At 39.3% G+C, this 14,425-nt stretch overlaps 1 protein-coding gene across 1 annotated transcript in view; it reads right to left on the bottom strand.

The window, feature by feature from the left end:
* TCEANC2 (transcription elongation factor A N-terminal and central domain containing 2) overlaps positions 1-14,307 on the bottom strand; it is a 38,146-nt gene extending 23,839 nt beyond the window's left edge. The window contains exons 1-3 of the mRNA XM_063106507.1: positions 14,158-14,307; positions 13,412-13,555; positions 424-565 (exon numbers count right to left, since the gene is read on the bottom strand). Of these exons, the coding sequence (XP_062962577.1) occupies positions 424-565; positions 13,412-13,513 (244 nt within the window). The 5' untranslated portion in view covers positions 13,514-13,555; positions 14,158-14,307. The remainder of the gene's footprint in view (positions 1-423; positions 566-13,411; positions 13,556-14,157) is intronic.
* Positions 14,308-14,425: the final 118 nt, after the last annotated feature.

The raw sequence follows: 14,425 nt of genomic DNA, 5'->3' as shown, positions 1-14,425 counted from the left end.
AAACCATAAGTTCCTTGAGCTTGTGAACCATGTCATATTCACTTCTGCACACCAGCATTAAGCACACTCAAAATGGCAACAGATAGTTGTCAGCTACCAGTCCATGAGCTAAGTACAGAAACTGAATGCAAACATTTAAACTTTTATGGCAATTTGACAGAGTGATTCTGTATCTCTTGAATCTAATTTTTAAAATGGGTCCTGTATTTTGTGTATTTTAATTTCATTTGTCTAGTAATTTTAATTACATATTACCAAAGCATTGGCCTGCAACCAATGGAGAATTTTTTAAACAATGATCCTTTACCAGAGATGTTTGAAAAGGACTGTTATGGCAGATAACTTAATGTTTGAGGGAGGGAGAAAAGGAAGAAGGAATGAGACAAAATATAAGCACTTTTCATAAAATTTGAAGGAACATACCTATCTTTGTTGATTTTAACACTTCCCTGGAGGGTATTTTCTTCTTTAATTCTCGTAAGACTTCAACCAGATTCTCTTTGGTTTGATCAGGCAGCTCTAAAATAGTTTTCCATCTTTTTATGTCTTCTACAACCACAACTCTCTGGGAAAAAGAAAAGTCATTTGGAAAATGGAACATTTTCATTAGAAAGACATCTGCCTTCACCTGAGCTAATGGGGCTCCTATTGACATATGAATTATTGATTATGACCTGAACCAAAGCACCGTGTGCCTGATGGCCCCAAATGATGAGTAATTGCTTAAAAGCAGGTCCTGCTTACTGCAAATCAGGAAGAGTTGCATCTATTAGGAAAAGTGCAAGTTTTAATCTTACCATGTCAGACACCACTGGGCACTTAGCAATAAGGATGAGACAAAAAGAAAAATGATGCAGAGGTGAATAAACCCTATAGCTCTCTTAAGAGTGTCTTAATTCATAGGCAAGGACACAGAGCAGAAAAGTCACAAAGACATGTTTATTTCAACAATAAAAAGCACACTTTAACAGTTTACCACTTCCTAGAGAATAAAACTCAAACTCTCTCCTGTTCAAAGAATTTTTTAAAATTTCAAACACATAGAAAGGTTCATAGTAACCTACTATTACAATGAAAAAAAAAAAGTAACTTTGCCATTTCACATAAACTTTATAATGTTTATTATTTTAAGTCCCTTCACCAAACTCATTCCCCTCCTTCCTTCCTAGAAGAAACTACCATCTTAAGTATAAAATATTAACAGTTAAGGAATCTGGGTGAAAGAGATGGGAAAGTTCTTTGTACTGTGTTGTAGCTTTTCTGTAGTTTTGCTATTATTACAACTAAGAATCTTTTTTAAAAGTAATCTGGGAGATAAAAAATAAAATTGCTTTTATAATGACAAAACAAACAAACAAATAAACAAAAACCCTCATCTTGGATTATTACCCTGGGGAAGTAGGCACAGTTAGGGATTGGAAGAGGGCATAGGAAGCTTCTGGGATTCTAGTAACGTTTCTTGATCTGGATGCTGGTGTGTTCACATTGTGAAAATTCCTCGAGATGTACACTTGGGATTTGTGTACTTTTTTTTTTACATGTTTTCCACATGATAGTTTGATAAAAAGCAAGTAAAAAAAATTCTCATCTCCTTCACTTGGCTGGGGTCTGCTTCCAGCCTAGAACCTTGTGGTGGGAGGAGGGTATGTATGACTCCTCTATTTCCCCATCTTTTCCCCCATAATTTCCCTGTTATAAACATTGCTTCAATGGACTCCTGCCTGTGACAGGTTTTTTGTACATTGTTTTCCATCCCTTTACTTTCCTCCTCCCCAATTTGCTTGTTTGGTTTCTTTCAGGTTCAAAGCTGGGAAAAGGAGGAGAGGAAAGGGACAGGAAAAGCCTTATTTTCTGTTGTGATACTATGCTGATCAGGTTTTAGTGCTCTCTGGATTTGGCTGACTTTCTTTTTCTCTTACAAGGTGCTTTTGTAGTTCCTTGGAGAACTTGAATTGTTGAGATCTCATCTGCAGTTCCTACAATGTGGGCAATGCCTTTTCCAGCAAGCTGCTTACAAGTTCTCCTCTAAGTCCCCAGGTTTTGGCAACCCACTCACACACACTCTCTCTGTAGGGATCCCATTTTCCTTCCAAGGATCCTTGTGAACCCAGCCACTTTAATTCAACTCCAGGCGAGCCAGCATTTTCTCCCACGAATGCCCATATCTTGTTCTAAACACGTCTGAGAATAACAGCCTTCCCAATGCAGCCACTTCTCCCTCTGGCATCAGTCAGCCACTCTCTCTTTTTTTAGATTTCCAAGGCACAGGTCTGATATCTCTCTCCACCAACTCCAGGAGCTGAAGTCAAGTTCGCCAAGTGAAAATACCACAGCACTCTCACTTCAACCAAAGGAATTTTTTCTCCACTCTTCCTTTAACTTCAACCTTCTTCACAGCCTATCATGGGCGATGAGTTCAGAATTTCAAGACTGGTCTTCATGTACTGCCTTCACAAATTCTGTATAGATGGTCTAGAATCTCTTTTGGGAATATCATTTGATGCCTATTGTTTTGTTTTTAGCATTTAGGGTCTTAGTCAAAATTGAAACAAAGTCCTTTCTATGATCTGTTATAATATAAAATAGTATTATTAGTGTTCAGTTGTATGAAAAGCAAATAAATAAAGTAAACAAATAAATAAAATATGTCCAAGTAAGGAGATCTGTTCAATTGGAAGAAGGTATAAATATCACGCTTTTTCAGGCTGGCCAGTTAGCTCACTTAGAGTGCAGTCTGTAACACCAAGGTCAAGGGGTCAGATCCCTGTACTGGCCAGACGCCAAAAAAAAAAAAAAAAAAACCAAATATCATGCGTTTTCCACTCATTGTATTTCTTGATTTATCCATACTGATACATATGACCCCAGTTGATTTATTTTGATAGTATTGGATAGTATTCCATTATTTTTATACAGAAATGTCTTAGAACTTTTAAATCTATTCCCCTAATGCATATTTAGGGTTTTTCTCCCCCAAATTTTTCCTGTTATAAACACTGCTTCAATGAAATCCTATCTATGTCAGTTTTTTTTGTATACTGTCTTCCATCCCTTACTTTCAAATTCTCTGGGTCATTATGCTTTAAATATCCTATGGCTGCTTTATTTTGCTCTCCCCTCCCCCAAATCCAGTCTGAGAATCTCCATCTTTTAATAGGAATATTTAATCCATTTGTATTAATTGTGATTATTGATATAATTGGACATATTTTCTCTTTTCTCCTTTCTTCTATTTAACATGAGTTTTCTTTAATCTTATTTTTCTTTATAGTTTGGAAGTTATACATTGTGTTTCTATCATTTTAGTGTTTATCCTTACAATTTTTAAGATGTATGCTCAATAAAATCTATACCAGTATTTGCCTCACAAGCCTTTACTTCAGAAACCCCTATTACATGGCTTTTTTGTCTGTCCTTTATGTCTTCTTTTCTTTCATATTTTTCTCTATTTCTCTGTGATGCATCCTATGTGATCTCCTCAGATATACTTTCCAATTCATTATTTCTCTCTTTAGCTATGGCTTGCCTACTTTTAACCTGTTCAATGTGTTTTTGCTTTAACACATATTTTTTCATTGGACAAGTTCTGTTTTTGTTTTTCCTCCCAAACATGCCTGTTCTCTTTTCATACTGTTCTGATCGTACCTTATGGCTTCTATTAGTTGTTTTTTTTTTTTTTTAATCTCTGTGAACACTGTAAACATATTTAAGGTCTCATTCAGATTGTTCTCTTACCTTTACTCCTTTGTGTAGAAATTATATTACTTAGATCTATCTGCTCATTCTCCCTCCAGGTAATTTCTTTTCTTAGAGTTTGTAATTTTTGACTATGAGTTTATTTTTAAAGGGGAATGTTTACCATGTGAGTCATGTGTGCCCCAGGATGTTAAGTATCTTAACAGGGAAATTTCACATTTGCCTTTGCCAAAGTCTTTAGATTTTCCTGGTTCTAGACCAGTTTTTACGTTAATTTTTTTCAGCTTTGCAGATAGTGTGAATTTATATATATTCATGCATAGTAATAAGTATGTAGTTCTAATTTATTACAGACAACTCTTTTTCCATCCAAGACACTGAGAAGATTACAATTTTTCATGCTGCTTCCTTGGAACAATGGATGAAATTTTTTTAGCTCATTTTTCACAAACATGGTCGCCCTGTTTGGGCTCCCAGCTTCATGTGGGGGTCAGTTACAGCTCCCTACATCATATTAGCCTGAGATCTTATTTCCTGTCCCCATAGTGGCTTTAAAACCCCAGCCACTAAGCATTATATCGGCTTTCAGCAGTCCCCGAAATTATTCAGCTTCAGCTCTCACTTACAGCTCTGGGTTTGGATTTCCTCTCTCTTCCTAGCACGTGAGAATTTCTTTTTCTTGCTTTCAAGCTCAGCTCCGTACTGGACACTTTTTATCCAGCATCTCTATATGGCTGGAATCAGGTTAGGGGTTCAATATCATATCATTTCAACCTATGGAACTATAGAAGTCCAAACTGTTTAGCACAGCATAAAAGGCCTCCCATGACTTGGTTCCTGACATCCTTTTCAGTCTCATCATTTGTTCCAGATACACTATTTGCAGCTTCCTAAATGAATCATATAGTACTTCACACCCTTTGCCTAGGATGCTCTTTCTTTGCCTCATTCACCTGATAAACACCTATTTATTTAAGATTCTCAAGTGTCACCTCCTCTATGAAACCTTTCTTGTCTCTCTCCTACCACATTTGACCATCGTCCTCTTTGGGTCCCTTTGCAACCTGTGTAGACTCCCATTATTACATCTACGCTTTCTGCATATACTTGTCAACAAGGCTATCTTCCCCACTACATTATAACTAACTTGAGGGTCAGAATAATTTCTTATTTATCTCTCTATCACCAGTGTACAGTAGGTATAATTGAACAAGACTATTTCTTCCTTCAAGGTCTAAGTACAGCAAAGTCTTCAGATCTGAAGTTTTAGGGCAGAAACAGGGAATATAAGCAGTCCATTCCACAGCAAAAGAATTCCATATATTAAATGTTTCCTTAGATGTGTCTAAATATGGGCCCGGAAGATATTGCAAATTCTTATGTGAATTATTGAGGAACAAAAGAAATGGACACAAAATATCAATGAGGAAGCTACAATGAGTAGTGAGTGGAACAGTTATCGCCAGAAAGATGTGCTCTCCAATATACCATCTGGTCTTACAGTTGTGGATGGCTGAAATATCAGGTTTGACAAAACCAATTAGGGAAAATGATTCACTCATAAGCACTAATGTGGGCACTATTCCACTGTTGGGGGCAGGAGACAACATTGGCCAGTCAATCCTACAAAGGAAGGAAAAGTTTATAGAGCATTCTGAAGTGCTGAACCTAAAAGAATCAGCATATTCTAAGATCTTTTAATTTAAAAAATCTCCTACTGCTGGGCCGACCCCATGGCGCACTCGGGAGAGTGTGGCGCTGGGAGCGCAGCAGTGCTCCCGCCGCAGGTTCAGATCCTATATAAGGATGGCCGGTGCGCTCACTGGCTGAGCATGGTACGGCCGGTCACGAAAAGACAAAAAAAAAAAAAAAAAAAAAAAAAAATCTCCTACTGTAATCAACAGAAGAAATCCTTTCTTCTCAAGGGAATATGAAGAGATTAACCAAATTAACCTTTACCATTTAAATGTATACTATGTGAGCTCTACTGAGTACCACATTTATTGAATGTGATAAGGCTATGGCAAAATTACTTGTAATAAACTGATAACAGAAGTACAATGGTCCTAATAGTCTAAGATTTTTATACCTCCTCAGTTCAGCATTCAGAAACCTCTACTTTTTTTTTCTTTAAGTTCACCCTATAGGGGACAGACTATGGATCCAGATTGTCAAATTCAGATCCCAGCTCTGTCACTTATAAGTTGCATGACCTTAGGCAAGTTACTTAATCTCTCTGTGCCTTAGATTCTTCATCTGTAAAATGTAAGTAACAAAAGCATACATTTCACAGAGCTGTTATTAGGTTTTAAAGAGTTAATATATGTAAAGTATTAGTACAAAGCCTCGCCCATAGAAATAGGGTCAATAAATGTAGTAATAATCATTATTATTACTATCACCACCATCATTATCAGCTCTAGTTTTGCTACACAAACCTCTGCTTTTCCTTACATGAGAAGCAGAAACTATTTATCTTTTTACTACACACCAGGCACAAAGCTCAGCCCTTTCAACAGGCAGTTATTTATTTAACCCTCATAATAATCCTTCAGGTTATTGTTAGGTGTTGTTATTCTCAATGTTACTGATGAGGAAACTGAGGCATGAACATTCAGCCAGTTCTTGGCATTTGCTATGGGTCAGCTGTGTCCCCCAAAAGTTCATGTGTTGAAAACTTGATCCCTATTGCAACAGTGTTAAGAAGGTGGAAAACCTGATTATGATATTTGAAAGGTAGAGCCTTTTAGAGGTAACTGGATCATGAGGACTGCACCCAGTGAATGGATTAATCCATTCATGGAATAAGGGGTTGATGGTTTAATGGGCTGTCATGGTGTGGACCAGAGGCTTTATAAAGAGAGCGCATAAAAGAGCTCTTGCCATTCTCACCATGTGACTACCTGCATCACCACTGTAGAGAGTTTCCACCCAGATAAAGGCTTTCACCAGATGCACCCCCCTTGGACCGTGGACCTCCCAGCCTCCAAAACGGTAAGAAATAAATTTTGTTTCTTCATAAATAACCCAGTTTCAGGTATTCTGTTACAAGTGACAGAAAATGAACTCACACAGCATTAGAACACAATGCTTGTGTGTGGGAACAGGTCACTTGGCAGAGAGTGGACCTCTCTAGAATTCACATTTCAGTCAACTTGTTTTTAATTTGCCATTGTGTACACATGAAAGCAAACACTGTGCATGCATATAGGAAACAGAACATCAAGTACCACTTACTGGTGGTATATGCTATTTCCCTCTACCTAGCCAAATCTTTCCATTCTTTTAAGGTGTCCTAGTATACAGTCTTCTCTGACCACTAAAATAGACACTAAGCTTTCTCTTCTCGTAACTCTTTTTTTTTTTTTTTTTTTTTTGTCGTTTTTTCGTGACCGGCACTCAGCCAGTGAGTGCACCGGTCAGTCCTATATAGGATCCGAACCCGCGGCGGGAGCGTCGCCGCACTGCCAGCGCAGCACTCTACCAAGTGCGCCACGGGCTCGGCCCTTCTCGTAACTCTTAACACTTACTGTCTAGATGACAATTTTGTAATGGATCACATGTGATTTTGTATAATTATTTATTAATTTTTTATGATTCAATACCCTTACAAGAAGTCCCATGAAGGCTCATATTTTGACCTTAAATTTCTCACGTTCCCTATAGTACCTAGCATAGTGCTGGGCATAACATTGTTTTACAATATTTGTAGAACTGTTTACTTATCAAAACCCTACCATGGCATGGCAAAATAAATAAATATACCTACAGTGTAGCAGGCACTGTGGTAGGTCTTGGAGCAGTATTAGAAAACAAGATACTGCAGTCCCAGGACTCAAGAGCTCACAGTTGATTGGAGAAAACTACAGGTAATCAGATCATTACAATTCAGTAAGGTAAGTGCTATGACAGATATTTGAACGAAGTGCTAAGAGAATACTGAAGAGGGAAGGATTAACTACTCTAAAGGACCCAGAAATCATTTATACATTCATGTATTTAACAAATATTTATTGACAACTTAATATGTGCTTGGCACTGTGCTAGGTCCAAGGACACAGAGGTAAATAAAATAATCAAGGTCTCTGTCTTCATGGAATCTATAATCCAGGATTCACAGGTAGTGGTTCTTGAGTGGGTTGACAAATGAGTAGGAATTCACTCTGTAAAAAGAAAGAGAATGGCTTTCCAGGAAAAGGAACCAGCATCAAGTCAAAGAAAGCCCTGGAAATTGAAAGAGAATAGCTTATATAAAGAACAAGAAAAGTGGCTAGAATGCATTCATGTAAATGGGGAACCACAAGGGATGAGACAATAAGGCACATTGGAGCAGAATAGGAAAAGTCTCATATGCTATGGCAAGGCTTTTAGAGTTTTAGTTCATTTAGTCCTTTAGCAAAAAGTATTGTGGCCTACCACATGCCGAGTCCTGTGCCAGGTACTGAGGACACAAAATCAATAAGACATAGTCTTTCAAGAAGCTCAGGGAGTAGCAGGTCACAGGCATGTAAAGAATCAATTATACTATAAACAAGTGCAATAATACGGGCATGTTTAAATTAGGGATGGGATGGCTCAAAGAAGGGAGTGATTAGATTAACTCTATCTGGGGGAGAGAAGGGTATTCAGGAAAGGACTCATATTAGAGTAGACTTTTGAACTAGGTCATAGGGGATGAATAGGATTTCATAAAGTAATGATAACAACAATAATAGCAAACAGTTGATAGTATGTGTCAGGCTCCATTCTAAACATATTACATATATTGACTCAAACGTCATAATATCTTATAAAACAGGTATTATTATTAATCCCCATTTTATAGACAAGTTCAGACACAGAGAGGTTAAATAACTTGCCCAAGGTCAAAAAGGTAGTAAGTGGCAGAGCTGGGATTTTAACACAGGCAGTTTGGCTCCAGAGCATGTGTTCTTAATTACTACACTATATTGCCTTCAAGATAAGAGGGTGAGGGCATTACAATCAAAAAAGAAAGAATATGCAAAGGTATAGAGGTATGAAAGAGCACAACATTTTGGGGGAATTCTGACTGATTGACATTGGATGGAGTGTAGCAAGGGATGAGGCGGGTGGGTGTCAGGTCATGGTAGGCTTTGGGTACCGTGTTAAAAAAATGTGGTCTTTATCAGTAGGTAATGAGAAATTACTGAAGGATTAGGCAAGGAGGTGACCTGAGTAGATTTTCTTTTGCTTTAGACATATTTCTCTGGCATAAGTGTGGAGAGAATAATGGGGGACGTCAAGGGCAGGGAGACAAATCAACAGACCACAGCACTGCTCTAAGTGAGAAATACAGGAATATTTCAGAGATATTGTGGGTTTGGTTTCAGACCACCACAATAAAGCAAATATCACAATAAAGTGAGCCACATGAATTGTTTGGTTTCCCAGTACATATAATATGCTATATTATATCTTTATACTATACTGTAGTCTATTAAGTGTGCAATAGCATTATGTCTAAAAAAAAGTGTGCATACCTTAATTAAAAAATACTTTATTGCTAAAAAAAAATGCTAACAACCATTCAGCAAGTCATAATCTTTTTGCCGGTGGAGGGTCTTGCCTCGACATTGATGGCTGCTGACTGATCAGGGTGGTGGTTGCTGAAGGTGGGGGTGACTCTGGCAATTTCTTCAAATAAGACGGAAATAAAGTTTGCTGCTTCAACGGACTCGTCTTTTCACAAAAGATCTCTCTGTAGCATGTGATGCTATTTGATAGCATTTGACCCACAGTAGAACTTGTTTCAAAATTGGAGTCAATCCTCTCAAACCCTGCCACTGATTTGTCAACTAGTTTATGTAATATTCTAAATTCTTTATTGTCATTTCAACAATGTTCATAGCATCTTCACCAGGAGTAAATTCCATCTCAAGAAACCATTTTCTTTGCTCATTCATAAGAAGAAACTTCTCATATGTTAAAGTTTTATCATAATGTTACAGCAATTCAGTTACAACTTCTAACCCTAGTTCTCTTGTTACACATCTGCAGTTACTTCGTACACTGAAGTCTTAAACCCCTCAAAGGTTGGAATCAACTTCTTCCCAACTCCTGTTAATGTAGTTATTTTGACTACATGAGGGTTGGAATCAACTTCTTCCCAACTCCTGTTAATGTAGTTATTTTGACCTCCTCTCATGAATCACGGATGTTCTCAATGGCATCCAGAATGATGAATCCTTTCCAAAAGGTTTTCAATTTTCATTGCCCAGATCCATCAGAGGAATCACTATAAATGGCAGCTATAGCCTTACAAAATGTGTTTCTTAAATAATAAGACTCGAAAGTCAAAAGTACTTTCTACTCAGCCTGTGCTCTATAAATGGAACATCCTTTCCTTGATTTATGGGCTGTAGAGTGGACATTGTGTTAGCAGGCATGAAAACAACATTCATCTCCATGAACATCTCCCTCAGAGCTCTTGGGTGTATCATCAATGAGCTTTAACACTCTTTTTTCCTGAACAGTAGGCCTCAACAATGGGCTTAAAATATTCAGTAAACTATGCTATAAACGGATGTGCTGTCATTCAGGCTTTGTTGTTCCATTTAGAGAGCACAAGCTGAGGAGATTTAGCATAATTCTTAAGGGCCCTAGGATTTTCAGAATGATAAATGAGTACTGGCTTCAACTTCAAGTCATCAGCTGCATTCATCCCTAACAAGAGAGTCAGCCTGTCTTTTGAAGCCAGGCATCAACTTCTCTCTAGCTAGGAAAATCCTAGACAGCATCTTCTCCCAATACAAAGCCATTTCATCTACACAGAAAATCTGTTGTTTAGTGTAGCCGCAATCATTAATTATCTTAGCTACATCTTCTGATAACTTGCCACAGCTTCTATGACAGCACTTGCTGCTTCACCTTGCACTTTTACATTACAGAGATGGCTTCTTTCCCTAAACCTCATGAACCAACCTCTGCTAGCTTCAAGCTTTTCTTCTGCAGCTTCCTCACCTCTCTCAGCCTTTGTAGAATTGAAGAGAGTTAGGGCCTTTCTCTGGATAAGGCCTTGGCTTAAGGGAATGCTGTGGCTGGTTTGATCTTCTATCCAGACAACTAAAACTTTCTCCAAATCAGCAATAAGGCCGTTTCACTTTATATCATTCATGTGTTCACTGGAGGAGCACTTTTAATTTCCTTTAAGAACTTTTCCTTTGCATTCATAACTTGGCTAACTGTTTGGCATAAGAGGCCTCGCTTTTGGCCTCTCTCAGCTTTCAACATGCCTTCCTCACTAAGCTTAATTTCTTCTAGCTTTTGACTTAAAGTGAGAGATGTGCAACTCTTCCTTTCATTTGAAAACTTAGAGGCCACTGTAGGCTTATTAGCCGGCCTAACTTCAATACTGTTGTGTCTCAAGGAATAGGGAGGCCTGAGGAGAAAGAGAGAGATGTGGGAACGGCCAGTTGATGGAGCCGTCAGAACACACACATTTACCAATTAAGTTCACCGCCTTATATGGGTGCAGTTCCTGGCACCTCAAAACAATGCAATAGTAACATCAAAGATCATAGATCACCATAACAGATATAATAATGATGAAAAAGTTTGAAATATTGCAAGAATTACCACAATGTGACACAGAGATACGAAGTGAGCACATGCTGTCGGAAAAATGGCACTGATAGACTTGCTCAATGCAGGGTTGCCCCAAACCTTCAATTTGTAAAAAATGCAATTATCTGTGAAGTGCAATAAAGCAAACCTCAATAAAATGAGTTAGGACTGTAACAAGATTTTGAATTTAAAGTGGGAGACATGAGTATGGACAAGAAGGATATTTAGGAAACAGAATTAAAAATTGGATATATATGAGAAGAGTTAAAAGATGGTTCCTAAGGGCCGGCCCGTGGCTCACTTGGGAGAGTGTGGTGCTGATTACACCAAGGCCACGGGTTCGGATCCCTATATAGGGATGGCCAGTTAGCTCACTGGGGAGAGCGTGGCGCTGATAACACCAAGTTAAGGGTTAAGATCCTCTTGCCGGTCATCTTTATTTAAAAAAAAAAAAAAAAAAAGATGGTTCCTAGATTTGTAGTCACAGTTACTCAGTATATGGATATAAAAGTAAACACTGGAGAATAAGGGACAGGTTTGGAAAAAAGCTAATATATTTAAGGGGAATGTTATTCCATATGCCTGTTCATCTTCACATCACTTATTTTCATCATCACACATAATGATTCTCAACTGGGGTACAAGTGCAGACATAGAGGAGAAAAGAGGCAGGTGGAGGTATAGCAGAATCTCGCTGTTTGTTGGTGACTGTATGTGTAGTTCACTTACTATCCCCACTTTTCCTCCAGAGAGTCTGACATCACGATCCCTCATTGAGAATCACTGCTATATACAATTATCCATGAACATTCTGATAAAGTAGAGACAGCTGAAAAACTTGAACATGTTCTATGAAGTCACATACCTGCAAACTAGGAGAGACTTTAAAGAGCATCTAGAGTTCACTAGCTCTCAAGTAAGAGGTGCTTGGAAATATATGAAGGCATTTTGGGTTATCACAATGGGAGGAACTATTGGCATTTGGTGCCTAAGAGCCAGGGATACTAAACATCCTTTAATTCACAGGACAGCTCCAAATAATGAATTATCTTGCCCCAAACGACAACAACATCCCTTGAAGAAACACTGATATAGTTCAACCTCCACATTTTACAGATGAGGAAACAAAAGTCCCAGAGAAGGGAATGATCTGCTAAAGATCACACCTTTGCACAATAGGACCTAGAACCTAGGGCTTCTGTCTATATTCCCTTCACTGCTTTCTAATATGGGTCTGGTAAGCCTGTGGGACATCCAGAAAAGGAGTCCTAGCTAAGTATGTAAGTCAAGTACTCAGAACACCGTCCTGCTATCATAGTCCTTTGCACATTTTGTCTAGCCTCAGATTCCCCTTTCACCTTCAGAAATCTAGACTGGAGGTTCAGGTTTGGCAGTCCTCGGCATAGAAAGCTTTGAGATTCTAGCCAAATACATAAAAAGTAACAGAGCTCTGGTGAACAAAAACATTAGGAATCTACTGGAGGAAAAGGAACTAATAAAGGAAACAGAAAAGAAAAAGAAATGTAGGAGGAGAGGTTCAAGGTGACAAAAGGCAATAATTACAAGTTGTTTTATTTTTGGTGAAATAATAATTACTTTGCCATTTATTGGGTACCTATGTTCATTGTTTCATTTTATATATCCTTTGCCTCTTCCTTGTTAACAGAATGCAGACTGAGTTCCAGGTAGCAAAGAGTCCATTAAAAGTCTCTTTCCCAGTCTCAGCTGTAGCTGTGGAGGCTGTGTGATACAATTCTAGCCAGAAAAATACGGGTACAGCATCATCAGCCACTCCTTACTGAGTTTGTACAGGGTATATAGAATCATATTTGGTACTTTAGCATTCCTAACAGACAAGAAAATTTTGCAAAAAAATAATAACAAAGGTCCTACCAGCTGGCAAACATACTCTAAAGCCAGAGTAATTAGAAGAATGTAGCAGAGGTGCAGGATTTGATAAATAGAAGTCTGTACAGGATATGAGGGAAACAATGAAGGAGTGGTCAGGTATATTCTGGGAGAGGAGGCATAGCAGGAAATAATCCATAGGTCTTCCATAATAGAACCCTTCGGCACTGCCTTGCTGTCACAGTCCTTTGCACATATTCTGTAATCCCAGATCCCCTCTCACCTTCAGAGATTCGATCGTGGCCTGCTTGTAAATCTTTCCTGTGGGATCTTTCTTCTGAGGTGTATTCTGGATTCTAGGCGTTCGAATGACGAATTTATCCATTGTTAGGGGACTCCAACTACCTTCACGTGATTGCAGCGTGTTCTGCTCAAGAAAGAGGACAGATTCTAAAACCTCACTAAAACTGATGTGTGTCCCCCAAAGTGACACGATGGGGCTTTCTAAACGCATTTCCGCATTGTGGGGACTCGGGTGGAATATACAGGAAAATTGCCTCTTGGAAAAGAAAGATCTTCCTAAGAACTGAAATTATACAACAATTGGTCTACATTCCGAATTAGGAGATTCCTAGATAACAGAAGTGCACGCTGTAGAGGGGATTCCAACATTGGGCCAAGCGTTGAACCTGGTGACTTCTAATCCCCCTTCTAACTCAGGTTGGGTTGTGGCAGGGTTAGAGTTCCACTGGCCTCAATGAAGCCCTCTAACAACCACCCCACTGCAGTCACCATCCCAAGGGTTGCCCTAGTAAGTAACCGTAACCAACAATCACTACCAGACCCCAGCAGGGGTCCTCACAGTAAGTATCCATCTCCAGGAACAATTGCTTGGTGGTCACAGGACCCTAACCACGACTGTCATGCTCTGAATTCCCGAGCATGGATGGAGAAACACCATCCTCCTCTGCCCCCAGCACTCAAAAGCCCGGAAACGGGCACCCAACAACGGTCTAACATGAGACCCACCGGGAAAAGCAGCCCTGGCAGCAGCAGCACCTACGCCCCTTCAGAGCACACCCTCTGAGGTCCCCAAGCCGGACCGCCGGGGTCGGAACTAAGCGGTCGCTTCCTCACTGGGCAGTAATTCCTCGGGAGGCACCAACGGCGCGCCCACAGTAAACCACATCCCCCAGAATGCACTGCGAAGGGCGCGCGCGGAGGGCGCAACCCGGGTGGCTGTAGTTCTCGGAGACCAACCATCCCGACCGTGCCGAGCGCTTCCCGCCCAGGGAAA

This window comes from Cynocephalus volans, chromosome 8, assembly GCF_027409185.1.
Source record: "Cynocephalus volans isolate mCynVol1 chromosome 8, mCynVol1.pri, whole genome shotgun sequence".
NCBI lineage: Eukaryota > Metazoa > Chordata > Mammalia > Dermoptera > Cynocephalidae > Cynocephalus > Cynocephalus volans.
This window is presented reverse-complemented; position numbering and strand designations above follow the sequence as displayed.